Source organism: Agelaius phoeniceus, chromosome 2, assembly GCF_051311805.1.
Source record: "Agelaius phoeniceus isolate bAgePho1 chromosome 2, bAgePho1.hap1, whole genome shotgun sequence".
NCBI classification, from domain to species: domain Eukaryota; kingdom Metazoa; phylum Chordata; class Aves; order Passeriformes; family Icteridae; genus Agelaius; species Agelaius phoeniceus.
Genome location: NC_135266.1, coordinates 73,305,507 through 73,332,953, shown reverse-complemented (window position 1 = coordinate 73,332,953; position 27,447 = coordinate 73,305,507). Strand labels below are relative to the sequence as shown.

Below are 27,447 nucleotides of genomic sequence, written 5' to 3'. Positions count from 1 at the left end.
AGGAGAAGGGTAGTTTCCCAAAATGTCCGTGTGGGGGGAAAAAAATGTAGGAGTTACGAGGAACCCCTATCCTGAGGGAAGAAATGAGGCACTTTTGAATTCCCAGAGCAACTGGTACGGAGGTAAGGATTTGGGACTAGGATACTCCTAACAGAGCACAGCATGCAAAGGCAGCCCCAGAGCACATGGGGAGGAATGAGCCTGTGGAGTGCCCCATGCCCCATGCACACACACATACACACACCCACCAATGAAAGGGCATTTTGCAGCCCTAAGGGACTATCAAAGCTTCAGAAGGTTGATACACCACTGAAATGTTTCATGTTGATCTGCGTGAGGGGGTGGTAGCCAGGTGTGTAGAGCCAAAGAGAACATAGATCAGCTTTTTCCCACTCCTTGTCCCTCTTGGGACTGACAGCAAGCTGTTTCACTTCTCCACCTGAACTTCCCTGCCTGTAAGGAGAGAGGGATAATTCCCATGTTTTGGAAAGGCTAAGAAATCTCTGGATAAATAGCTCTTTCTGTGACCGATCATTATGTTAAATTGATGTCTCAAAGCCCAGCATCAGAATTCAGCATTAACGTAAAGGAAAGCTGTGTTCATTTATCTGATCATTTACTGTATCTGTTTAGAAGGCCTGATATTAAAGCCCTGTGCAGCTCTACCCATGGGTAACTCATACACAGGGAAAGATCCAAGTCTTGTTTAAAGATCTGATCCCATTAGGTAAAGACCCTGGAATTAGATAGAAACTACTCATGTGACAGACTGCAATTTACTCATATGAAGCCAAAAATAGCATTTGACAAAACTTTACTGAAAATGGGTATTTTCAGTTACTTGCTTGCAATTAATGTCTGATCACTAAAGCTAAATGTCACATTCCCCAAAAGCACCTTCCAGGAAGGCACCTTCTCAACACCTCACCAGAGAAATCTGATGGATAATTGCCAAGAAGGAGACAAAAGGTAGTAGTTACAGCAGGGAACGCACACAGCTCACATTCTCAGGGTTAGTTAGGAACCCATGTCCATTTGCTCTCAAATCAGGCTGAGTCACAGGCATTTTACCACAATTACTTCTAATCCTTCCCAGAGCAAAAAACCAAAACCATCTCAGCAAGCCTTAAGGTGTATTATTCTTAGAAACTTATCAAGATCGTTTTTGTCCTAAGGAAGGACAAATAGGTATGGCTAGAGAGAATAAATACGTTAGCAAGGGAGTTCAGCAGTGAGGGCTGGCAGTCCAGTGCCCTTGGAAGATAACACTAGATGGATTATAACCATCTCACCTTACAAACATAGAAATGGTTCTCCCAGTTAAAGGCTTGAATGGAGTCACAAGTTAGCACATTTAATAGGCTGCCTTATCAAAAGCCTTACAAGGAAAAGTGGTACTTCAGAAAAGGACAAGGAAGTGCCAGATTAGATATCAATTGAACATACTTTGGGTTCCCAGCATAATGTGTGGTTTGAACTACACATGGGTCTCAGAGGAAACCATTCCTCTTCTGAGATGTTGCTGGATCTGACAGAGTCAGAGGAAAAGGAGGGAAATATAACTGGAAGATTATAAAAAAAAAATAGTGACCATGGTAATGAGCCTTGGATCAGATCTTTGAACAAGACTTGGATCTTTCCCTGTAAGCCCTGTTATTATGACTAAGTCAGCTCTAAAGGGAAAAAAATAACAGCAGTGAATTTCAACTGATTAAATGCTGAGAGAAACTGGACATGGATCAGGGTAAAGGAAGGAATGGAATAGAAAAAGCAGCAGTGGCATATGTTAAGAAGAACTATTAATGTGCATTCAAAGACAATTAAAATAATAGTACAGATGGGTAAGGAAGTACATGGATAAGAAAAACACACTGCAGAAGAAGAGAATCAGACAGATTACAGACTGATATCTGCAACATAATGCACAAGAAAATGCACAAGGAAAAAGGAGTGAGTTGATATAAAACATGGAAGTCGAACTGTAAGAGATTGAACTATGTGCACTCAAATACTCCAGAAACACTGAATAAGACTTCTGTGGAAACAGAGGTAGAGGTAGATGTCAGCTATAGAAGTAAAAAAAAACTTATTTCTACGTCTATTTTTAATAAGTCTGCTTTTGCATCAAAGAGTGAGAGAAGTAGGTGATAGAAGTAACCATAAATTTAAAAAAAAAAAAAAACCAGAAATAAGATGCTGATTATAAGCTGTTAATAAGAAAAAAGATGGGGATGCAAGGTAATCACATGTGTGGAACTGCTACTAAGCGAGAACATTACAGAGAGGCACAGGGAAAATATCAATTAATCTTGCTATATGGGATGGTGCACCAGAAGGCTGCAATTGCTACCAAAAAACCCCAAACCCATAATAAGGGACCACCTCTTCAGAGCAGAGATTACATCTGTGCAGATAAGATGGACGGAGGAGTTGAACAGAGAAGCAAGGCTAGGCCTCATGAACATTCACAAGGAGCACAGCAATTCAGTGGCAAAGCCAGGAACAGAATCCTCATCTACCAAACAACAGTCACCAACTAGATCATATTGTCACTAAAAAAGAAACAGAATTACAAAAGGATGCAAAATACAAAGAGTCAGAGGGGATGTCCAATTTCTCTGTTGCAGACTATTGCCCAGATAAAAAGCTCCGAGGCAAACCTGTAAGGCTTAGGTCTTGCCCTAGTTACTCTGCAGAAATTCAGATCCTCGCTGCTTAGCCTCTCTTTGACACAGTAATTTTCCAGTGTGCTGTAAGCCTGTTGCTTCATCTCATTTTCCTAAGTAAACTGGCTTTTCACAGTGACTGTGCCAATGGAGCTGGCCTTCCCTCAGCATACCTGCCACATCTGCATGGCAGCATGGAGCTGCCCAGGGGTTGCTGCTGGCTCATGGCTTCTTCCGGGCTTGCAAAACTCTCCTGGTCAAGGTTTGCCCTCAGCAGGGCAGGCTCTCAGAGCTCCTGCTGAGCCCAGCACTGAGCCACCACGTTTCTTGTGCTGTAAGAGAGGGTCTGAGAGCTGAGCAGTTGTGTGATGCAGTTGTGAGGGGCAGGGCTCCTGTGGAAGCCTTCACTGTTTGGATTGCCTGCAGGAAGGAAGTGGGATAACATACAACTTGGCAAGGCATCTCAAGGCAGCATAAGAAGCTCCAGTCAACAAACCTCGCATATTTTCTTGGGGGAGAAATAATGATACTGAGTAGGGGAAAAACTACAGTCACACCTCTGTGTACTCTGGGAGTCAAAATCCTGTGTGCTTTGTACTTGTTTACACAGCTTTATCAGCAAAGAAGGATACCAGAAAACCGAGAGAAGTATTTGCTATTGTCTGTGAGGTGAGTGACTTGCACTAATAAAATAATTTGGCCTGACCCGTTTGTATAATCACAAGCAGGATGGAAAGATGGGGATTAAGTATCACATGGCCTTGGCAATAGAAACATGAAATTGCACATTGAGACTTGTCATCCATATGTGCCATACATCCATATAAAAGACAAAGTTTTATTGAAATTTGGTTCAGGATTACAGTCCCTAAAAAGTTGTTGAGGAAAATTCTGAGCGGACCCCTGTGTAAGTCTATTGGGTTTGCTTGGCAAGGCTTCGGTACTGGGGGACTACAGGGGTGGCTTCTCTGAGAAGCTTCCAGAAGCTGCCCCAATGTCTGACACAGCCAATGCCAGTGACTCCAAGATGGACCCGCCCACTGCTGGCTAAGGCTGAGCCCATCAGGGTTATTGGTAATGCCTCTGGGATAGCAGACTTAAAATGGGGTGGAAAAAAGCTGCACAGCAGCAGCCAGAAAGTGAGAAAACATGAGAGCAACCATGCTGCAGGCACGCAGTTCAGTGATGGAGGGGCAGGAGGTGCTCCAGGCACTGGAGCTGACATTCCCCTGCAGCCTCGGTGCAGATCTTGGGGAGGCAGCTGTGCCCCTGGAGATTCTGAGAGGAGCAGAAATCTACCTGCAGCCATGGAAGAGCCCAGATTAGAACAGGGGGAATGCGTGAAGGAGGCTGTGACCCCATGGGAAGCCCATGCTGGAGCAGGCTCCTGGCAGGACTGGTGAATCTGTGGAGAGAGGAGTGCATGCTGGAGTAGGTTTGCTGACAGGACTTGTGACACTGTGGGGGACCCATGTTGGAGAACTCAGTGCTAAGAACTGCAGCCTGTGGGAAGGACTGATGTTGAAGAAGTTCATGGAGAATTGTCTCCTGTGGGAGGGACCCCACACTGGAGCAGGGGAGCAGTGTGACAAGCTGCCTCCTGAGGAGGAAGAAGCAGCAGAGACACATGTGATGAACTGACTGCAGCCCCCATTGCCTGTCCCCCTGCACCACTGTGGGGGAGGAGGTAGAGAATTCAGGAGTGAATTCAAGAAGGGAGGGGTGAGAGAAAGCTATTTTAAGAATTAGTTTTTATTTCTTATTATACTACTCTGATTTGATTGATAATAAATTAATTTTCCCCAAGCTGACTCTGTTTTGCCCAAGACTGTAATTGGTGAGTCCTTTGCCTCCCTGTCATTAACTCAACCCATGAGCTTTTTGTTTTATTTTCTTTCCCCTGTCCAGCTGAGAATGGCAGCAACAAAAGCAGCTTTGGTGGGCACCAGGCATCCAGTCAGGGTCAATCCACCACATTAGGAGACTGAAAAATCCTTGGCTCTCCATCATGCTTTACTAGAGTATCATCACAGAATAATGTACATGAAAACAGCATAGAAACTGAAAGAGTTTCCCCTCCAAAAATGCTTCACCACGTGCTCCTGTTTGATGGCTATCATTATCACCGTGTGTCTCCTAGTCTTCCGCGCAGTCTTTCAACCCACATCTATTCTGAATTAACTTCCCACACCAGCTGCTGCTTTTAGCTCACTTCAGGAATACAAAGTTCCATGTCTAAAAAGCATCACAGCAGTCCTAAACATGCTTTCAACTTTCTAGCTACTTTCTTTCAGTCTCTGCTCTACCTTACGTTTACATGCTCTGCTAGAGCTCATAAAAACTCCAGGATCAAAGAAGAAAGGCTCTGAATGTTAGGGGGTAGTAAACTGTAGGTTGGATAATATGTGATTTGTAAGTAATTAAAATACAGATTTTGGTTATAATGAATCTGTAGCTTATATGAGTAAAGTTTTCTTTAAGTTTTGGAATGTGATAAACACATGAATAAGAATGTTGCTATACTGTAAATCAAAGTGAATAGAAACATGGAAGTCACAACCAATTGTTTTAAAGCAGCATCTTATGACAGCATGCAAAACAACTCAAGTGGTCCTTGCTTTTTTATCCCCATGATTACAAATCATAGAACCCATAGGTCTGGGTTGCAAAGGACCTTAAAGGTCATCTAGTTCCAACCCCCTGCCATTGAGACAGGGACACCTTCCACTAGACCAGGTTGCTCCAAGCCTCATCCAACCTGGCCTTTAACACTTCCAGAAATGGAGCATCCACAGCTTCTCTGAGCAACCTGTGGCAGTGTCTCACCATTCACAGGGAAGAATTTCTTCCTTATATCTAATCTAAACTTGCCCTGTCAGTTTAAAACTACTCCCCATTGTCCTGTCACTACATGCTTTCATAAAAAATCTCTCCAGCTCTCATATGGCCCCCTTCAGGTACTGGAAGCCTGCTCTAAGGTCCCTCCAGAGCATTCTCCAGGCTGAACAATCCCAACTTTCACAAGCTGTCTTCATAGGAGAGATGCTACAGCACTCTGATCATCTTCTTCATGATCCTCCAATGGACTCACTCCATTGTTTCACTGGGGACTCCAGAGCTGGATGCAGCACTGCAGGTGGGGTCTCACAACAGCAGAAGAGAGGGACAGAATCCTGTCCCTCCCTCTGCTGCCCACACTGCTTTGGATGCAGCCCAGGATGCAGTTGGCATTCTGGGATATGAGAGCACACTGCCAAAACACACCCAGGAGTGCTGCTTTTCAACCAGCACCCCTAAATCCTTCTGCTCAGTGCTGCTCTTAATCCATCCCCCATGCAGTCTGTATTTGTGCTTGGGATTGCTCTGATGCAGGTGCAGGGCAAGTGCGGGTACACTTGGCCTTTTTGAACTCCATGCAGTTCACATGGGCCCACCTTTCAAGCCTGTCGAGGTTTCTCTGGATAACATCCCTTCCCTCCAGCATGTCAATCACACTACATAACTTGATGTCCCTGGGAAACTTGCTGAGGGTGCACTCTATGCCACATCACTGACAAAGCTGTTAAACAGCACCAGTCACCAATCCCTGAGGAATGCCACTTCTCATTTGTCTCTCCTCAGGCATTAAGCTGTTGACCACAACTCTTTGAGTGTGACCATCCAGCCAATTCCCAACCTATTAAGTGGTCCACCCATCAAATCCATGTCTCTGCATTTTAGAAATGAGGATGTCATATGGGACAATGTCAAATGTCTTGCACAAGTTCAAGTGGATTATGTCTGTTGCTCTTCCTTTATCCACTACTGTTGTAACCCCGCTGTAGAAGGCCACCAAATCTGTCAGGTATGATTTGTCCTTAGTGAAGCCATGTTAGCTGCCACCAGTCACCTAATTTTCCATGTGCCTTAGCATAGTTCCCAGGAGGATCTGCTTTGTGATCTTGCTGGGCACAGAGATAAGATTATCATGCTTGTAGTTTCCTGGGTCTTCCTTTTTTCCCTTTTTAAAAGTCTTCTCTGTGCTCTGGCCGTTTTTTGCTTCAAGTAGTGCAATTAATGCACAGTTTTTCACTATGGTTCCTTTAGCCTAACAAAAGAAGTCTAATTGCTAATTGCTCTTCTGTCTATTTTCCACTTCTCAAAGATTCACATATAAGTCCAGATACTCAAATGCTCTCTGCAATGCCAAGCCCTTGGTGCACATGGAGCAAGAGGGCAGGCTCTGGCTATGACATGAATTTCAATGCACACCAGGTCTGTTTAGCCATTCTCTGTGTACACAGTAATATCGGTGTACAAATTTGGAGATTACTTTTTAAACCTTGTGCAATGTTGTGAAATGCAAGCAAAGACTGTGTTTGTATGCAACAAGTGTTCTCTTGGCCACTTGGAATTTCAGTTACTGCTCCTCATGACCATTTGAAACATCAGGCTAAACCCTCATCTTGACAAATGAGAGGAGGCATGTGCCCAGAGTGGGTGACACAAAATGTGTAGGTGGAGATTTTTTGTCTGGTGGCCCCTGAAACACTGCTGATTTTTCATGTTCCTCCCCTGATTGCACCTGATCATTTCTGCCTGCACCTTTCTAGAGGGTAAATGATCTTCTATTCTGTTCACGACTATCCAGTTGTAGATCCCTGTGACTTTTAAAATTTCTTCTCCGGAAGCTCTTGCTACTATTACATATTAATTATTGTTTTTGTTTTTGTTTGATATAAAAGTATCAGTTCTCTCAAATCTGATTTCTGTAATCCTTCTATTTTTTTTCTGGGTTCAGGGAGGGTTTTTTTAAAATCTTCTTTCCTTTTCACATTACTGGTCTCTTATGAAAGGCCTAATGTGAAGCATTTCATTTCCGTCTCAGTACTTCTTCTTGAAGTGGTCCTTGCTTTTCTATCACCATGACTACAGTTCTTTATGCTCTGGCCATTACCTGCTTTAGCTACTGAAATTCACTGACAGCTTCTCTTTCAGGTTTTTGTACTCCCTTGAGCCTAACCAAAAATTTGTTAATCTACCTTCTCCTCTCCTACACTTGAAGGATCCCATCTCACTTCTTATTCTTGTCATTGTCTCCCCTCCTCCTCACTCTCCAAAGGTTTTCCTTTGCCCCTGTTCCCTCTCTTGCTTCCTGAGTGCCTTCTGATATTATCCTCTCTCAGTACCTCTTGTCTTCTCCCAGCCTCTGTTTCATAGCCTGCCTTTATTTTGGAAGCTGAGTGAGCTGAAGTAATGACAGTTTTACAGGGAGAATTCATGCACAGAACCCTTGACTCCTCCTCACCTATGAGGTCCATGTCAGATTAGGAAAGAAACCACTCAGTGTTTCTGAGTCACATCCAGCCATTCAGCTCAGGAGTTCCCTTCTCCAATTAGACCTGCTGCCCTGGTGATTCTTCATCTCTGCAGGATCCATTTTTCCCTGGAGACAATTGCCTTGTGTTTTTTCTTGATCAAATTCAGCGTTTGACTCTGAATTCTTTAGGAACGACTTTAATGGTTTTTGCACTTGCAAAGCAAGTTCAAAATGTTTTTGTACTTGCAAAGCAGTTCACCTTTATAGTGCCACATAAATGTTTTCCCCATCCTAATTATAGTAGCCAGTGGCTCAGACATGCTGTACTGCACTTGGGGAGGAAGCAGAGAGAATTCTGTGCATTGCACAGAGGAAATTGACAGACTGTGTTTGCTCGCTAATTGAATGAAACATTTCACTGACTTCAGCTTGAGCAATATAAAACTGTCTTGAATAGCCTAAATGTGCCTCTGTTAAAATTTCAGATAAGATCTCCTGCCAGAACTGTGATGCTGCCTTGGTAACAGTGATGGCCAGGGTAAAGTGTTGGCTCCAAAGCATGGGAACAGAAAGCATGACCCTATCTGTTCCCTCATCTTCTGGAATTTAAGGGACAAATATTCTTAGAAAACTCTTCATCTTTTAAAGGATGAAAAATCTTCATTGTTTTTCTGGATTTATTGTTGTAACAGGTTCAGAGACCCTTGGTCCTCCTCCTACTGTATTAGCACAGCACTGACTGGAGAAATGGCTGCTCCTGTCTTGAACTGGGAGAGCTCCCATGGGACCACAGTGTGTTAATCCCATGTAGCACCCAACTGTCTCTTTGACTGTCTTTTTCCCAGAAATATGCAACTCAGTTAAGTATGGATCAGCCTTGGTCCACATAATTTTATAGCCAGTCTCAGCAGAACCAGAGCCAATGGGTGAATATCAAGTACATTTATTCAGGTGGTACTTTAATAATTTACCATAAATCTGAAAAGTGTCAAAATTATCTGTACTGACATCAGGTCTTTGGTCATTGCCTGTCTGTTCAGCTGCCCAGAGAGGCTGCAAAGCCTTCATAAGTGGGGATTTGCAAAATCTGACTGGACATGGTCCTGAGAAATCTGCTCTAGGTGATGCTGCTTGAGTAGAGGTCACATCAAGGAGTCCCTTCCAGCCCCAGGTAATCTGTTACTCAGTGAGCTAAGCTCTTCCAGTTTTGTATCACCTACAATCCATATGTTCCTTTCAGGCAGCAAAGAGAACTCCTGCACAGGATGCAAAGCCCTTTGTACGAAATCAGACAAAGGGTGGGGGAGGAGGACCCCCGTTCATCCTGTAAAGAAAGTTTAGCTGGAGAATTGTTCTTTTCCTAACCTTATTCTCCTTATTCACATATTTTATGAGTAACACTTGGGAACCCAGAGTACAAGAGGCTGAATTTATTCATAGTCTGAGCATTATGAAAGCACCCTCTGAGGCAGTTTCCTCTCATGCTGCCACACCATTGAAGGCAGCCCTGACCTTCGGGGACCACCCTCTTCAGGAATGGAGGGTTATTCAGCCTGCATCCTGTTTAAGAGCCACACACCCCTCCTAAGTACCGGCTCACTGCTGGAGCACGGGCCTCGCCATCTGTTTCAGTGTTCCCACTGTGGAGCAGCACTCCTGAAGTAACCAGTTGTGAGAGTGTGACCCACTCTTCCTGGTGCTAGGTCAGAACTGAGCTCCCTCTGGGTGTACACAGCTATAGCAAGACTGATCCCACAAACCAGGTAGAGGTGTCAGCAACTTAGATGGCATCAGCAGGAAAACACACCCTTGGGATATAGCCTTGCATATCATTTAACCTTAGCTGAATACATGTAGGAAACAGTGATCTGGCTCCGTCAATTCTTATTCAAGATAAGCCCTTTGAAGTCCTTGTATTCTGCAGGCAGGGCCAGCTTGGCATTTTTGCCAAGTCGGTGAAACATTTTGACATAACTGCTTTCCTCTTCACCAAAACAACAACTGGCTCTTGTTCTGCTTATTCTAATCCTGAAAAAAAACTTCATCGCATTTCCGTCTTGCTTTGCATTACTATGAGGGAACACCATTGCTGCCACAGTTTCTCTCGTGCATGAATACACAGACTCATTGCATACAAATCTCCCTTTTCTCAGTGTCCAGCCTTAAGTTTCTGCACTGAGTTTCACACTGGGAATGTGTGAGGCTGGAGAAGGAGAGAGCAGGCTGCAGAGCAGAGAACAGACTGTGCTTGCCATTTTTCATGCTGCAGAGAGTCAAACTAGTATTTCTTACGGGAAATAAGGCAGTGAGTGATCTAGTTTAGACTGACTTCACTATGGCAGATACTTCTCTAGTCTTTAAAACTCCAGTGTGAAGATTCCTCACATTTCTTTTTGGAAGCTTGGTCCAATATTTCTATTTGGAAGCTTGGTCCAGTGTTTCATGATGTGTTGGAGGCTCTGACTTGGGGCTACCCTCTGTCCAGATTTGCTAGATATTTTCTTTTGCTAGATATTTTCTTTTTCTGTCCATAAAATTCGCCTGCACAGATGTTTGAGGATTGTCTGTACTGCAGCTTGGATAGGAAGGCTACGCATGTGGAAAACCTGAACATATCCCCAGGACCTGTGGTGACCTAATGTACAATCTGTGTACAGGAAACCAGACCAGGAAGCACTGATTTTATTCTATGAATGGGATGTGGTTGCATGGTGAATACACAGTACATTCAGTGTTCCAAAAGTGTGGGATTTACTACATATAAGCAACATATCTGATTACAGAATCAGAGAGCAGTACTGGATTCAGTGCCTCAGCACTGCAGAGCATGACAGAAACATACTGAAACATACTGAGGAACACACTGAAACTGGGACCCTAAAGACACACAACAACAATTGTGTGATGCTGAGGTTATTAGACACCAACACTTCTGCAGTATCTTGGGTCCTGCTTTTGAGTTGCAGTTATCCTTTGTGGCCTGGCCCAGCTCTCCTAGGCCTCTACCTTCTCATTCTTCCCCAATTATTTACTTCCACCCATATTAGGTTCAGTAAGTACCAAATATATTTTGGGAGGACACCCTGAACAGAAGCACAGGAGCCCTGTGCTGGCTGCAGGACATGACACAGTCACATTTACCCTGATCATCCAGAGGTGCTGCAGCCCCACGTGCACTGCAGGTGAGGGGTGGCAGAGCACTGGTGTGAAGAGCAGGGGGAAATCAAATGGTACTGGGGAGCAGTACTTCCTTCTTGTATTCCACCACTCCTCACTGTCATGCTTTTATACTGACACAGCTGTTTGCATGACCACAGGATGATCTAGAAAAAGGGGAATTCCACACTAAATAATGTTTTGGGTTTTACTTAGGTTGTTTTTACTTCAGCCAACAAGCAATTGTGCTGGTCTCATTGAAGCTGTCACTTGACTGTCTCTGAGCAGAAGAGTGCAGCAGGCCAAAAGTCCCTTAGATCAGCGGTGTATAGAAGATCACAAATGAGGTGGCACAGTAGCAGTGCCTGTCCAGCTTCTTCATTCCCCCTCTGCCATGTCCCCTTACTCTTGTCGTCTCCTCCACTGACACTTGGGTGTATTGTGCAGTGCCACAGGGGGCTGCTTGCCGAACCAGCCCAGGCAACCAACCCAGCTGCAAAAGAATCCATGAGAATAAAACTAAACCAGACCATTTTCAGTGCCACCCCTTCCTCAGTGGGGTCCACTGCACAGGTGGAGAGGAGCAATGAAGGCATGGCTTGGTTCACCCTGTGCTCCTGCCTAAGAAGTCCCTCCATGACCCTCAGCCTTTGCTGTGTGAAACAACAGCCCAAACATAGACACTTTCCTTGCATCTAAACTAACTGTATTCTCATATTTTGTTTCTCAGCACAATCTTCCATTCTGAAGGGATTTTTTATGAAATTTTATGAAAATTCGCATTGTTTTGTTAGCAAATAAATTCATGTTTGACACAACATCCACCATGTCTGCCAGATTGGCAGGGGTTTTCTTTCTCTCCTTTGACTCTTTTCCTCCTTGTTTTATTTCTCCCTTCCAATACTCTCTTAATTTAGACTGGACCCTCTTGTAACAGCAAGTCAGCGACTTGCTTTGGGCAAAACAATTTGTACACTAGATTTATTGTCTTCCTGCTTGGATGTCCATCTTGTAATGTCTTCCACATCCAAGCCCATCCAAGTTTCTTTCTCTCTTTTTTCCTCTGTACTTTGAGCTTAGTGTTTTGAAGGAAGTTGATCAAACTGAGCATTCTTGTGAATTTAAGCTTGGTTGCCAAGAATGTAAATGATTCATCCCCCTGTAAGGAAAAGTGCTGGCAACAAAACATTCTCCATTCCCCCTTTTTTACATGCAAAATACTGTTACTGCTCAAAACAGCAGATCTTTTTACTTGGAACAAAGTGTTACCCTATTAATTGCACAACAACTAGAATTCTTAAAATACCTTTAAGCTCTATTCTTAGAAGGAAATATTGCCAGCAGAGGCCTTGAAAGTGATGAGATATAAATTACAAGCACAAGTAAAGCACAACAAAATGGTACCTTGCCTCATATCCTTCGTATTGTTATCTTACCCAAATTCCAGCAGTTTTTCCTTTATGTTTTGTGTCGTGGATATTTTAAGAACCCTTCAGGGAAATACAAGATAATTTCAGGGGAGAAATGTGTTATTTCCTTGCACGAGGACAGTGCAGGAGCTGAATCAGCTATGCAGTGAGAGGAGTTTAACATCCCAGTTTGTTCCCAGTGGTGGTGCTGGTATGGCTGGACAGGAGCACACCTTAGCTCAAACTCCCCAGGGACCTGCCATAGCCGCATTCCCTGTGCAAGGACACCCTGCCTGTGCCATGCCCGTCTCATTCCTCTTCTGCTACAGCACTACAGTGAGTGAAGGTTTTCACATGTTCATCAAATATTGAGCCTGATGCTCTGCACACTCCTCCCCCAGAAGACAGAGGGCTTTGTTTACAATTTGGAAGCAAAAGAAAAGGTGGTTTGGGATGACATATGCATTGGTACAGTCAGGAAAGCAGGATTCATCTTTTCTGGAAGTCTTTTAAAAGCTATAACATTAGCAAAAGACTCCATTGCTATTTGTCATAGTTTTGGCTTTGCTCCTGGCTGGGCCAGGCAATGGTGTGCACAAAGTATAATTCCCACGTTTCAGCAATGCCCCTGCAGACTTGCTTCAACAGTGACACACAGATAGGGCCAATAACAGTTACACCTGATGTTTTTCAATCTTGCCAAGGACCAGCTGCTTTCAACTACCTTTCCCCACCTATTATCTCTGCCAGCTAGCCAGTGATGAAGCCACTCACAGTCCTGGTGGCTGGAATAATGGGATTGCTGTCCCAGCAAGAAGCCAAGACTCATTCAGGCAGCCTGAAGAAACTGTAAGCTCCCCTGCAGTTCAGTTGTCAGAATGTGTACAGAGCTAATGGAGGTGTATAGCTCACAGCCCACAAGAGAGCAGGAGGAGGATGAACTTTGGAGCTCCCAGGAGCAGGTGCACAGCCCATTCTTAGTTGCCTTCCATCACTAACACCACCAAAAATTACCAGCTTAAGACAAGAGGCTCAAAGAATGTGGGATAAAAAAGCATTCACCAACATCCAGGCATCCCTGAATGCAAATGCAGTAGGAACTTCTCCATGACTGACAAAAAATGTTATCTGCCATCTAAACATAAAAACTTGTAATGCCTTAGCTAGCCAAGTCATTTGCATCAAAGAACAGCTACAGCTATGTCAGCACAAATACAGAAATCGTCCCACTTTATTTGCAGCCCGAGATGGACAGATGCTCGTGAATCTCTCATTCTGACTGGTCTTCATGGATTCTAATCAGAAACCAACTAATAACTTTGACAGTGTATTACTTTATCTTTGGCCATGGCTAAAATTCTTTCTGAATCTCATTCATGCTGTTTGAAGCATGTTTGAGCAGCAGCTCCATATTTTTTTGGGTGAAGCCAGACCCAAGTCTGAGAGACTCAGCCAGACTGCTGAACTTCATTTTAAGATCTAGCCCATACAGCAGAATCTGCGTGCAATAATTTAGCAATAACTGTGCCCTATGTTCTTAATATTTCTCTGAAATTTTCAAACCTGCATGCTTAGCAATTGCTCACCTCTAACAGGCAGGGGAATCTATCCATGTCTCTGGGAACAGAATTAGTGTACTTTTCATATTCAAGATTTTTAATTCCTTTCATATAATGGGGCTTTCTTTTTCCAAAATTTGTGTTTTTTGAATTTGAAAATTCTGAGGTCTCTTTTTAAAGGTAATTCTGAGTTATTATCATTCTTTAAGAACTCTGAACACCTGCATTAAATTGGTGTATCAGCTGGTAATTATTATGCCTTTACATTCCTTAAGCCCAAATAAAATAAAATCTTATTTTATGCTTCACATTGAAGAAATCTAATCTAAAGGCGTGTAAAAGTGCCATTTCTCCTGCTCTTCTATGCCCTGAAGTTTTATAGAAATTATCCTGAATTATTCTTAGATTTGTAACAGGCATAACAAAACATAAAGCTAACTGTAGAGAAGTGTTGACCCAAGATTTTTTGCCTATCCACTTCTTTTGAAATAGTTTATTTCCTCCCCCTTTCTTAATTTGCAAGAATTTTCCCTTTAGCAAGTCTGTGAGAAACTTATTTTTTTGAGGGCTGTGCCTTCTCACACAACTTGTGAACACAAACAAAGAGTGCTGCTCACAGCAATCTGAAATGTCACAGTCTGTCATGCTGTCACATAACTTGTCACATTGTACAGCTCATAATTTGAAAGCATCAGGTTATGGACAGATGTCATCTTCTGACTCCAAGTGAACCATGGCAAGAAGGATGCCTTTTATCACCATCCCCTCTGGCCCACTGATGTGCCAGCACAGCTGCTTGTGTGAACCCTTCCTCACCCAATCCAGGCGAGAGCAGCAGGATTTTTGTACACTCTTTACAAAAATCTCTTAGCCTTTGCTAAGCTGTTTCATTGCAACAACTCTATGGAGAGCTCATCATGACCAGCTCTGCCAAGAGAGCTGATAGGGAAGGAACAGCAAGAAATGTAAAAGTGGTGATTTCTTCTGCCAGAACCCTGGGCACTGTGTGCACTTCTTCCCATGCCCTTACGATCACTCATCTACAACTCCAGCTTCATTGCTCTGCAGCAAAACTTCCTACATTTGCAATTTCCCCAGTACCTCCTGCCATGTGAAAAATGGCAAATAATACAGCTGATAACCATTGTTGAGAGGTTATTCTTTCTTGGTCTAAGGAATAGGCATGCACAAATTTTCTAGGAACTTTTGAAGCAATTCTGCCTTGCCTCGTGCCTACAGCACATTCTGTTTTACTGGTGCTATTCTGCCACTACCATTAGGATTATTTCAGTGTTTCCACTAAGCACCATGTCTCTGAGGAGCTTATGGTAACCAGGCTATCAGAATTCATTCTGGACTCAATCATCACATATTGTAAACTCCCAGTGATGGACAGTTCCTTTCTTTTAAAAATATTGTTAGAGCTAATTGATACTGCATAGCATTCAGTAAAGAATTTGGTTTTATATTGAATTATTCAAAATGTTGTGGATAATTTATTGCAGCCAGAACATTTTCGTCATAAGTGGCCATTCAGAAAAAACAAAGTAAAACAAAAAGAGAAAGATAATTGTGTTTCCTGACCTTCTCGTTGAGCCACAAAAGATATTTCTGCAGGGCAGCTGAGCTGTCTCAGGCTGCTGAGGCTTTGCTTTGTGCTTGACAAGACTGGCCACCTGGAACTACTTATTTTGGAGAAAGGTTTTGCTTGACTCTTTATGACAATGTTTCTGGAGGCAGGACACACGTAATGGCTGCACAACATCATCCTTTCTTAGGAAGGATACCCACTGCTCTCATAAACCTTCCGTGGGGCTCTGTGAGCCCCAGGAGGAAGCCAGAATAAACATGCCTCCTACTGGGGCTGCCCAGAGAGGATTTACTTGTCAACAGTTCCCTCATCATTGCAGAATCAGTGCAAAATGCCATGGACACAGGAGATTTTTTCTGTTAGGATCCATCATACTGGGGTAGAAAACAGGGAGGGAAATACCTGTTCTCAGCATGCAGGACACATCTTTATCCATTTACTGTTTTCAATAGAAGAGCGTGTGCCACACACTGGAAACTTCTAAGTGTCTATGGCAAGATGAAGAGAAGCATAGCCAGGGAGCTGCATATAAATTATGTGTATGTTTGTACACTCAGTTGGAGTTTTGTTCTTCAGGAAAAAAAAGCTTAAGTACTTTAATATGACTCTTCCATGGGAAGGGAAAATAACAAATATTTGGGGGAAGATACTGAAATAACCATCAACCTAATCTGTTAACACTTACTCATGGAAATGTTCCCACCAAACCATGAATGGGAATGTGTCTATTTGATGGAGACACTCACCCCCTTCTCAGACTTTTGTGTTGTGTTCAAGGATAGGATCACATTAATCCAGGAAGCAGGCAGGGAAGGGATTTGTCTGCACAGGAAATGTGGAAGACAATACTAAGAACATCTCTTCCAGCTGCTGATGTTGTGAGGGAGCACACTGGCTTTGCCATGCAGGGCACTTGGAAGACAGTGCTGTTAACTCAGAGCAGCCAGTGCAGGGGCAGAGGGTCAGGCAGCCTCTGTGTCCCCAGGGCAAGTCGATTCACTCAGTGGGCAGCAGCAGCATCTGCAACTGGGGAAAGCACCAGCAATGAAAGTGACCTTCACACTGGCTTGGTTTCTCACCACTGTTTCCAGTAGTGGAGCTGACCCAGTGAAGGCAAACCAGGGAGCACAGGCAGGGACCCATGCTGCTGACCTAACTATCTGCACTGAATTACAGGCTGACCAACTTCCAGTGTTGGTTGTCCTCTCTATAAAACACATCTCATACACAATTTTAAAAATTTCCACTGATTGAAATGACAACCCATTTGTTCCTCCCTCACAGTGCATGAACATTTCTGTACTGAGGTAATTTCAGACAAACAGTAGGGGGGAAATCAGGAATCTGCGGTAGAGTATTACCCAAGTTATAAAAGCAGTTTATTACTCTATTGTGTGTCTAAAATTTCTGGAATATTGTAGCAGATGTATTTTATAGAGAAATGACAACACATTTTAATGAAATCCAGGTTTAGATTCTGGCAACATTTCTTCCTTCATTTTATATTTTGTAACCAAGTCTACAACTCCACCAGGAAAAATCAATAGAATATTTAGCACACCTCACCATCTCATCTTAACGGGTATTTGTATAGAGAAGAAAATATCTCTATATGACAGACCAGGAGCTACTTTTTCTTTACTTGAAACTGAAGTCTCTTTTCCTCTGCTGACAACTACAAGCTCCAGTTTGTTCTGATCTGCTCCAGGTGAAATTCAAGCAGTCATTACAATTTTTTGCTGGATCTCTTTTGCATAAGCTGTACTCTCTAGCTGATTTAGATTGTGAGCAGTTTTGCACTGGATCAGCCTGAAGTACTGTGGCTCTCCAGCTCCCTCCTCACACTGCTCAGGGGATGCATGCAGGGTCACATCCTGCATCCTTCATCACTGCCCATTGTGGGGAGCAGCACCCTAAGGAAAACAAGATAGATCATCACTGTTCCCAGCTCCTGTGCTCAGGCCCCTGGCAGAGCTCAGGAGCTGTGTGGACATCCTTCTAAATCCCTCACATGCCCAGGTGTCCAATATTAGCCTCAGCTGACTGCAGATAAATTGCGGAGTTTTTTGGGTTTTTTTTAATATTACTGTTCAATCCAGTGTATTTGCTTTATGAGAATATTTTTAACAGGAGTAAGCATATCTCACAAATTTTATTTCTTTCTCATGTGGATGCTGCAGGTTTCTGACTAACTGCTGTTGGTATCTAAAATGAAGAAATATGAGTGATAATGCTTATCTGCCTAATACATTATTCCTTGAATATTTTTTTCTGAAACTGAATAAAAACCATCCTGAGAATACTCTTTTAGGAAACACCTGATGTGGAATAGCAGAATGGCAGAATTATAACATTTGGCAACACCACAAACCACTTCCAGCTTTAATCAAGGTCTCACACTGGCAGGTATGAGGCAGCTTGTTTCCAAGGCACGGCGGTGGCTCTGCCTCGCGTACGCCGCCTGTGTGCCTGGAGCGAGCACAAACCTGCACAGCCTGACTGCTGCTGCTGTCACATTAGCAGTGAAACCATTCTGCAATACTGTAGAACAGTAAATCACCTCCAAAGCATTTTTATTAACTTTTGGTCCTTCTGATGACTTTGCAGGGGAAAAAAAAAAAAAGAAGAGAAAAACATATATGTACTTTATATACAAATACAGATTCCTGCCAGGTAGCTAAGTCTTGGTGCTCCTGAATCAGGGTGCTGCCTCGGGGGTCTCTGTAGGCTTTACACATCCAGTGCCAGAGTCCTTTTCTACATCACAGCCCCACCAGTCTGTCCTGCACTGACTCATTCACTTGCTGCCTCGCAGGCAGGTTGAAGAGGACCACAGAAGCCCAAGAGTTACAGTGCATTTTGTGAGCCCAAACCATCTAAATTCAACACAGGGAACATAAACTGAAGTTTATATGAAAACATTGTAATTGTCTAGCAGCACCAGTGCTGCTAGAAGCACTAGGCTTCTTGAAATTCACACTAACTTTGGTACAAAACACAGGAAATTAAAACATTGTAGTCAAATCTACTGCACACGGAGCATTCTGAACATAAAAACACACCCATGATATCACCATGAGACAAAATGTAGGAAATACCATTGATTGCATTTGCAAAGAAGTTGTGCATGTGCTCTTCCTCCACCAGTTAAAGGTGGTTTGCAGTAGAAGCTCCATCAAATTTGAGACTTTGCTCTCTCAATTGATTGTAAAAATGTTTGAAAGTTGATTGTGCTGTTGCCAGAATAGGGTAGTTGAACTTTCCACAATCAAGATGAAGACCAAGTCCTCTATCAAACAGGCTTTATGGGATACACATGCAACCAAGAAAAATTAAGGAGCTGTATGTAGTCCTGGTTAGAAAGAACTCAGAACACAGCCAGTAAGCCAGAAGTCCTGGGAGCCTTGGGAACCTGGAAGCAGTATGCTGCTGAGGCTAACTCAGCTTCCTTGAACTCAGATTTTATACACCCATGGCTCTGAAATGTGTGGAGTTCTTTATTCTGGTCATGCTATAATTTTTCTAGTGTCTGGGAGGTTTGCCTCCATGGCTGATATCCCAGGCTCAGCTACACCATTACTTCCTGTACTTTCCCAAGGACATTTGTTATTTGCTACAATCCTTCCATTCTGCCTAGAAAGTTTTAAGCTACCCCATACCAACTGCTCCTTTTGTTTTTCCCTTTCATCCACAAGTTCCAGTAAATGTTTTGTAGGCCAATGGGCTCCTTGACCCACAGTGCTCCTCTCTAAAAGGCTGTAGCAGCTTTGCCCAGTCCCATGTGCTAATGGCACCAAGTCCCTGTCTCATTCATGCCTGTCTCAGATGCCCCAACAAACAACTCACAGTTTGCTATTTAAATAACCACTTCCTTAAGAACATGTGTTAACAATACATGAAGGGGCGATTCACGCTTCCAAACCACTCGTCTCCTGCTCTACAGGCATTCACAGCTGGAAAAGTTCTAGTCATATTTTGGGTCTTTTCACAACAAAGGCTGGAGACTTGCTCCTGTGCAGTCTTACCCTGCCTCACTACCTCGGCGAGGATCTTTCATTTTCCTTACATTGTACCATATATATATATATATATATATATGTATATACATATATATATATATACACATGTTTGCATGTACAGACATTTTTTGCATAGCACACAGTGTCCCTGAACAAGCAGAGGAGACCTCTTGCCCCCCAAAACCTAAGGATAAATGAAGGGAGGGTGAAGCAATCAACCATCCCACTACCACTGAAGGGACATGCCCTGCTCCAGTCCCATTCTCTCCCTCTGCCTCCAAGCTGCTCCTGGACATGCACTTCCACTCGCCTTGCACCAGATCTAGCAATTGTGGAATCAGTTTAGAAGGCGTCAAGTGAAATTAACTGACAGAGAACCAGCCCACACTAGACAGTTTTCTCTTAAATTGGGGAACTTAGCTTGGATTTGGAAGCATCTAGTGAGAGTCATGCCTGGCAGAAGGGAGGGAAAAACCTGTCATGTGACTAAGGACAAGCAGTGGGAGCGAAATCCCTCTCCTCTGGCAAAAGCAAGCAAAGGACCAACTCCAGTACCTCTGAGACCTCAGCCTAAACGTGTGGGAACCCCGTTTATGGTGTTATGCCTTGTTTAACCACACAGCCCCATCCCGAGTAAAACCCACACCCTGCAGCCACATCCAGTGCATTTGCATTTCCAAATAACTTTCAACCTTTGCTTCCAAACACGTGACAAAAGAATCTTAGATTTTAGACTTAAAATAAAATGTGTTCATGCATAATAAATTAATGCTTTAATTTACTTAAAACTTAGGCCCACTAGTGTAATTTTTCACACAACTAATGTACTCCAAAAGTTCTAGCAGAAGGAACTACTCAGATTTGTGCTTTATTTGTTACAGCTGTTCCCTTACAATACTTGACATAAATTCCTTTGTTTTAGAAATGGTAGTTCACACACTGAGCCCAAAGTTCATATTATCATGGCAGAGATAATTAATTTTAGCAGAGTAATAGACTGAATTGTTGCCTGGGAAATCAAATTCCACAAATGGTAGTAAGGCTGACTCATTGCCTATGGTAACAAAATGATGATATGCTGTAACTTAATGTAGATTAAAACTGTACAGCACTATCCAGACTACTACAAAAGGAAGTTAATAAAAATGGAGGGTGAACTGTAGAACATTCCTGGCTCTCTTATGTTGTATTTGGTGAGCCATAAATCAACATTTTAAACCAAGTACTGTTGATTATATTAGAGTGAAATGCAAGAGCTTTTTTTTTTTTTTGTAGTATGGACTCATAACCCTTTTTCTTCTTTATGATATACACATAAACATAATATGTGAATACACTTTTATAATATTTATCTCCCTGTTCACAGAGATGCTTGCAGAGACAGGAATACCTGGCGGGTGGGAGCAAGGACTGACAGCCAGACTTCTCAGCCATGCCCCACCACAGAACCAGAGGCAAAGGGCACACACTGACATAAGAAGTGATTTTCTCTTTTTTTTTAACTGCAAAGGCAACTGCGCACTGGAGCAGGTTGCCCAGAGATCTCCATCCTTGGGCATACTCAGAACCCACGCAGCCCCTGCTGATCCTGCTTTGAGCCGGGCTTTGGAGTGGGCAGCCTTCTCCAGAGCTCCCTTCCAGCCTCAGCAAATGTTTGAGTCCCTGATAAATGATTATTTTGGACCTGCAAGCACGCTTCCGCTTCTGCTTAGTTTTACAGAGAAACTTTGTTTTACTCTCAACATGAGAAATAAATTCAGAAGAAACAATCCAAGTGTAAATTCTGTGAAAGCAACTGAGCCCCTTCTGCACCTACCGCTATGAGTAACAAGCAACTCTCGACATTTTAAAAAAACTATCACAAAACCACTATTTTGTATTCTTTTATAGATATTATATATTCCTGCTTGTTTTGTAAGACACAAACCACAGACTCAATTTTAACCTAATGAAAGATTCCACTTGTGAGGAAAAAAAAATAAAGTAAACGGGAAGCGTATGCATTTGACCTTTCCCTAAATGTAATATTAAGGGAAGATAGATTCTAAATAGATTTCCCGCTAGTTTATTTCACCCTGCTGCTACTTCCAGCGGCGGGCTGCGCAGTTTGTCCCTCCGGCCGACCCGCGGCTCCCTGAGGGCAGGGCGGCGCCTGGCGCCTCACACCTGGGGGAGGAGCCCCGCCGGGGCCGCCCCCGCCCCTGCTCTCGCGAGATGGGCGGCGCGCGGGGCGACATCCGGGAGCGGCGCGGCAAGATGGCGGTGGAGTCGCGGGTGACGCAGGAGGAGATCAAGAAGGAGCCGGAGAAGCCGATCGACCGCGAGAAGGTGTCCGGAGTGCGGGGTGCTGGTGCCGCGCCGCTTCACCGGCCGCACCAGGGCAGACAGCGGGGGTGGGGGGAGTGGCGAGTGCCTAGTGTCGGCGTGAGGCCTCCGCGGAGGTGGGGGGGAGGGCGTGGCAAACGGCCCCTCATCCTGATCCCGTCCCCTCATCCTGATCCCCTCCCCTCATCCTGATCCCCTCCCTGCGGCTCCTCCCTCCCATCCCCACGCTCATTCTCACCCCCGCCTCGCCCCGCAGACGTGCCCGCTGCTGCTGCGCGTCTTCACCACCAACAATGGGCGGCACCACCGCATGGACGAGTTCTCCCGCGGCAACGTGCCCTCCAGCGAGCTGCAGATCTACACCTGGTGAGTGACAGCGCCTCTACGGCTGGCCCAGCTGCGGGGCCTCGCCTGGGTCCCCGGGGCCAGAGGGAGTTATGCCGGCTCCGGTCGGAAAACTCCGGGGAGTTTCGCCGCCGCCGGTGTGGAGCGGTTCTGGCTGTGCCCTGGCAGCTGAGAGGGGGCATCTCCCGAAGCACAGCTTTGTGCAGCGGTGAGCGCTCAGCCGCCGAGACTAACTACGGCTCAAGTGCCCAATTACTGCTGCATGGAATCGGTGGCTTGTGCTGTGGCGATGGTTATCGCAACACATCTACTCAATGCAGAGGTTCTCCTTTAATGCGTATGTATTGTTCCAACAGCCCCGTTTTTCCGGTAGAAGCAGCTGTCCCAGAAGGCTTGAAATGTTGTGTGAATGGTTTGTTGGTTTAACTCAGACCCTTTTGAGAGTGGAGTAATGAGTTTTCTTTTTGCATGGTAAGGTAGCAGTGCTTTAACAGAGAGCTGCTTTTTATCACTGTCAGATTTATTTTGGAGAACTGCCTTAGTCTCCACTGCAAACATGTTAGGTTTTGTTTGTAATATTTTGAAGAACACCTTTGAAAAGGAATTATGCTGCTTTTTAAACCCTTCATGATGTTTGCCAGAGTTTTAACTCATACGTTGTGTAGTTGAATAAATCCATTTTTGTGGCTACCAAAGCATACAGTTCTAATTTACTTCTAAGTTGGATTTATGGACTCTGTCCAGGCTGTTGGTGGTGTCTGAGTTGTTTCCCATCTGCAGAAGTCAGAATGGGCATTGTCTGTCAACACACTGCTCTTTGATTGCCTGAAGCTCGGAGCGAGTGCACAGTCTGTATAATTGGAGACACTTCTCTTGCAGTGACTGAGAACTTTTGTTCTTGAAATTCTAGACATGAGCTTTAGCCCTGCTCTGGTTGAAGGCTGGGTAAAGGAGTGCTGCCTGCTAGGGCAGAAACGGAAAGCTATTTTATTTTTCTGCTTTTCTTACATTTCCTCTAATAGTTAGTAATGTTACTTTAATACAGATGTCAGCTTAGGTGAGGAAACTCTTACACTGTGGCTTGTATGAATGTATTAAAAAAAAAAGGCTCCTGCTGTTTAAATAGTAACTCTTCAGAGAGATCTGGAGATCAGATGTTGAAATGTATACAGAGATGAAGAGATTCATCTGAATATCACAGAGAATCAGACACATTTGCACTAGAGCATGTTGCCTCCAGTGTGTAGTAAGTGGTGAATTCTCCCAGGTGTTACAGTCAATAACTGTGGACATAGGATATGCCAAGGCAAAGAAACATGGTTAGGTTGTAGCAATATGTCGATTCTATGTTAAATATTTTGGGAAGCTTTATTTTCTGTTCCTTTGAGAGTATGAAGCACTTTAGTTTCTTTGTTTAATCTAGGATGGATGCAACTCTGAAAGAGCTGACCAGCTTGGTGAAAGAAGTTTACCCAGAAGCACGGAAGAAGGGCACACATTTCAACTTTGCAATTGTTTTTACAGATCTCAAGAGGCCTGGCTATAGGTAAATGGCATTTCTTCTCTGAGTTAATAGAATACTTTGGGCACCAGAACAGTAAATTATCCTTCATTAACACTGATTTAAAGTTCAGAACCTGCATACCAAACTTCTGAAGTTCTCTATGATGACTGCTACAACCTCTTAGTTGTGCTTGGTGACCATCCCTGTTAACGTGTTCCCAAGACTATGAGCCTGTGTGCTTGAAGGCTTTGGTTTGTATTGGCAGCTGGAACATGGCCCTCCAACTTGAGATAATGCTTTGTTCCTGGTAGGTCCTGGTAGGCACCTGAGTTACAGCAGTGATCTTGTAGCAGGTGTTTCTCTTCCAGAATAGCATGAGCTAATCTTTGTCAGCAGCCAGTAGATGTACCCTGCTTTGGAATCTGGTGGGGTCTTGTGCTTTGTCTGTATGGCAGGGGGTAAGGGGTTCTCACTAGTATTTAACATAAGAGGGTAGAAGGCTCCTCTGTGCTGTCAGACAGAGCATTTGGTGCACCCAGGATTGCAGAGAAAAACCCCAGTGTTCTGAGTACACAGCCACGTTTGTGCAGTGCAGGAAATGGCATGGGAAGGGAGTTAGGAGCCAGTGCAGTTCCTGTTTTGGACATCTGGAGAGATTGGCCACTGATAACTAACTTGCCTTTCCTCTGCTACTCACAGGGTGAAGGAGATCGGCAGCACCATGTCGGGCAGGAAGGGCACAGATGATTCCATGACATTGCAGTCTCAGAAATTCCAGATAGGAGACTACTTGGATATAGCAATTACTCCTCCGAATCGTGCACCACCCCCATCAAGCCGCATGAGACCTTACTAAAGTCTTGCTTCTCTTTGTATGATTATGTATTCTGTTTACTCCTACTTGCTGTTCTAAAGCAGGCTTATTTTTTTGCTTTTGTTGCTAAGCACCTGAAGACATAGCTGAGCTTTGTAGAAGAAATTTAACTTTTAAACATTAACTTTTAGTTTGTTTAGAAGAAACCCCTTCAGCAGTGCCATCATCCTATCCCTGATTGTTATAGTTTGAGTAGTAAATTAGTGTGTCTAGTGTTCTAAAGACTTCCATGAAATATGACCAGGAGGATTACAGGTGTTTTGAAGTTCTGTCTTGTTTGGAATAAAAATTGATGTTAATCCTTTGACTATTTAGTGGTGTATCAATGCTCAAGACTGCTCTGTGTTAGAAGTTACTAATGGTGCTGGGAAGTGTTGAGCAGTCTAGAATCTGAAAATAGAGGAAGGGGTGGCTCAGGTCTTAGTTGTCCATGAGGCAGCTGGAAGATTGCTGTGTGGTGTTGCCTGGTACCTTAAAGAGCAGGATGAAGAAGGGGTGACCTGTGTCTCAGCAAAGTGGTGCTTGGTGCTTGCCAGCTTGACTCCCTCTGTCAGTGCAGGGGGAGAGGCTGAGATGTGCAGGTGCCTCTGGTCTTCCAGCAGGGTCCAGCTGTCCTTGCCTGACTGGGACCATCCACCTGGTCTGGGCAGGACCAGGTGCTTGGTTTCCACACCTTGAGCCCCTGTGTGCTAAGAGCAAGGCAAGGGCAGGAGTAGAAGCAGTAACTCATTAGAATCTCCACCTTCCTTGCCTAAGGCCTGAGCAGAGGCTAGGACTGCAGTAAATGTTCCTGTCTGCTGAGGACAAGGTGTGCTTTGTGTCATGAACTGGGATCTATATAGCTTTGTTTTTTTTTCCCTCTCAGGAGTCCCTTGGTTCAGTATAGCCTGAGGGAGTTCTGCCCTTGGCTTAACCCTCTTCTGTCCCCCTTCTCTGCATTCTATGTTAGGGAGCTGCAATTTCAGCCTTCATGAATGTCTCTCATTCGCAGAGTCACCTACATCTGAGTCACTTCTCCCCTAAGACTGTAAAGTGCTCCCCACCTTTTTTTAAAGAGAGCTCAAGAAAAGACACTTATAAATGCTGCTTATTAAGGACTGAGCCTGGAAGTGGCAGTGGAACTGATTTATTATTGCCAGAGTTGGCATGGGCAGGATGTTTTTTTGTGGTGCAGTCACCTCTGGTGTGAGGCAGTGGTGCTCCAAATACTGATGTGAGAAACCCTCGTGTTAGAACAGCTCAGGGACTTGTGTTACCAGGGACAAGCTTGCTCATGTTTGGGACACTTAACAGACCTGGACATAGAAAAACAAAGGCCACTGCTAAGTGGCTCAGGGGCTACCCAGGGCATCATTTGTCCTGCAAAATGCATGCGGTGAGTAACCAGCATATAATTACAGAATTGCAAAGCTCCCACCAAAGGGAAGGACAGACCTGCCATTAGAGGTACACAGGAATATGGGCATTTCCTCAGTTTTGTGTCCTGGTTTTTGCTTAATTGCATTTAAGGATAATTCTTAAATGTAGTCACTATAAAAGGCAACAGCAGCAACAGAGCCTGTGTCTGTGACTCAGCTGCTCTGGGAAGCGACTTGACTTTGCTGCTGGAATGGGAGACATGGCCAGGGAATGCTGGTTCCTGCCCAGCTGGCAGAGAAAAAGAACATCTACTGGCTTTCTATGTGGTGGCCCATGAAGCAAAATCGCCAGGAAATGAAAGTGCAGAACTGCCTTCAGTAGCAAATACTCCATGAAAATTGTTTGGCTGAGGAGTTTACCTTTCCTTGACTGCCATGAATGTATAAATGTCAGCTGATCTCTTCCCCAGCTGTTTCAGGATAAACATCTTTTGGATCTCTTGCTCACAAAACACAGGAAGGTAATGTGGACATGCAGAGCTTATTATTATGGGAAAAGACACTTGAGAGAAGAATGTTGTTCAGGTTAGGGGTTTCCTATATCAATATATATCAGCTGGCAATCCAAGCTGATGGCAGCAGCTGTAGAAGCAGACAGCACCAGCGTACAACCATCCAGATGTGGCAAGAGATGAAAGGGAAGTGAAAGCTGTCACCAGCTGAGCTCCTTGTGCACAGCAGGGGATTCAGTCCCAGTAACTGGTTGAGTTTGTCTCTGAATGCTGCTATAAAAGTTGAGGAGGGATATCAGTCCCTAAAGAGAGGAAAAAATATGTAGAGCACTGTGGCTTGGGGAAATTGAAACATGGTCATCATCAGTGAACAGTCCGTAGGCTCAGGAAGTGGTGTAGACAGCATTGCATCCAAATTTGTCAATCCAGAGGATTTGCTTTGTAGGCAGTAATTTGATGAGGAATTTTTGCCCCTCATGAAGGCAGCTGGATAAGGTTCTTTTCTTTTTTTTTTTTTTGGATCCTCAAAGGCCTAAGAGACACAGCTTTGTTATATATATCTAGTGTCAATCACAACCACTCCTCCAAAGCTTTTTGTCTCCCAGCTGAGTAAGGGCAAGAACTAGGATGACAGCTCTCCAGAAAAGGTTTCCTGACTTTGACACTTCTCAGAGGTAATCCCTTCCCTGCCCAGCAGCCCAGACAACTCTTGCCTCCTGCCCATGCCCTGCCAGGAATACCACACCTATCCCCACCTCCCTTGCAGGTGTCTCTCCAGGCCTCCCCTTCTCCCTGTCCTTTCTGAGGGCCGTTTTTCTCTGCCTCTAACC

The 27,447-nt window shown here is 44.2% G+C and overlaps 1 protein-coding gene across 1 annotated transcript; it reads left to right on the top strand.

Moving 5' to 3' along the window:
• Positions 1-7: 7 nt before the first annotated feature.
• Positions 8-25,054, top strand: SAP18 (Sin3A associated protein 18). Its single transcript, XM_054654590.2, has 6 exons — positions 8-122; positions 3,277-3,335; positions 21,791-22,027; positions 22,281-22,390; positions 23,793-23,915; positions 24,573-25,054. Exons 1-6 carry the CDS (start codon positions 23-25, stop codon positions 24,727-24,729), a joined length of 786 nt encoding a protein of 261 aa, XP_054510565.2. The 5' UTR covers positions 8-22; the 3' UTR covers positions 24,730-25,054.
• The last annotated feature ends 2,393 nt before the right edge of the window (positions 25,055-27,447 follow it).

Bases quoted from the DNA above. Each gene is read 5' to 3' on its own strand.
- SAP18 (XM_054654590.2), top strand. From the start codon at position 23: ATGTCCGTGTGGGGGGAAAAAAATGTAGGAGTTACGAGGAACCCCTAT. The intron at 123-3,276 runs GTAAGGATTTGG...TTGTTTACACAG, and splicing joins CCAGAGCAACTGGTACGGAG to CTTTATCAGCAAAGAAGGAT. The intron at 22,391-23,792 runs GTGAGTGACAGC...TGTTTAATCTAG, and splicing joins GAGCTGCAGATCTACACCTG to GATGGATGCAACTCTGAAAG.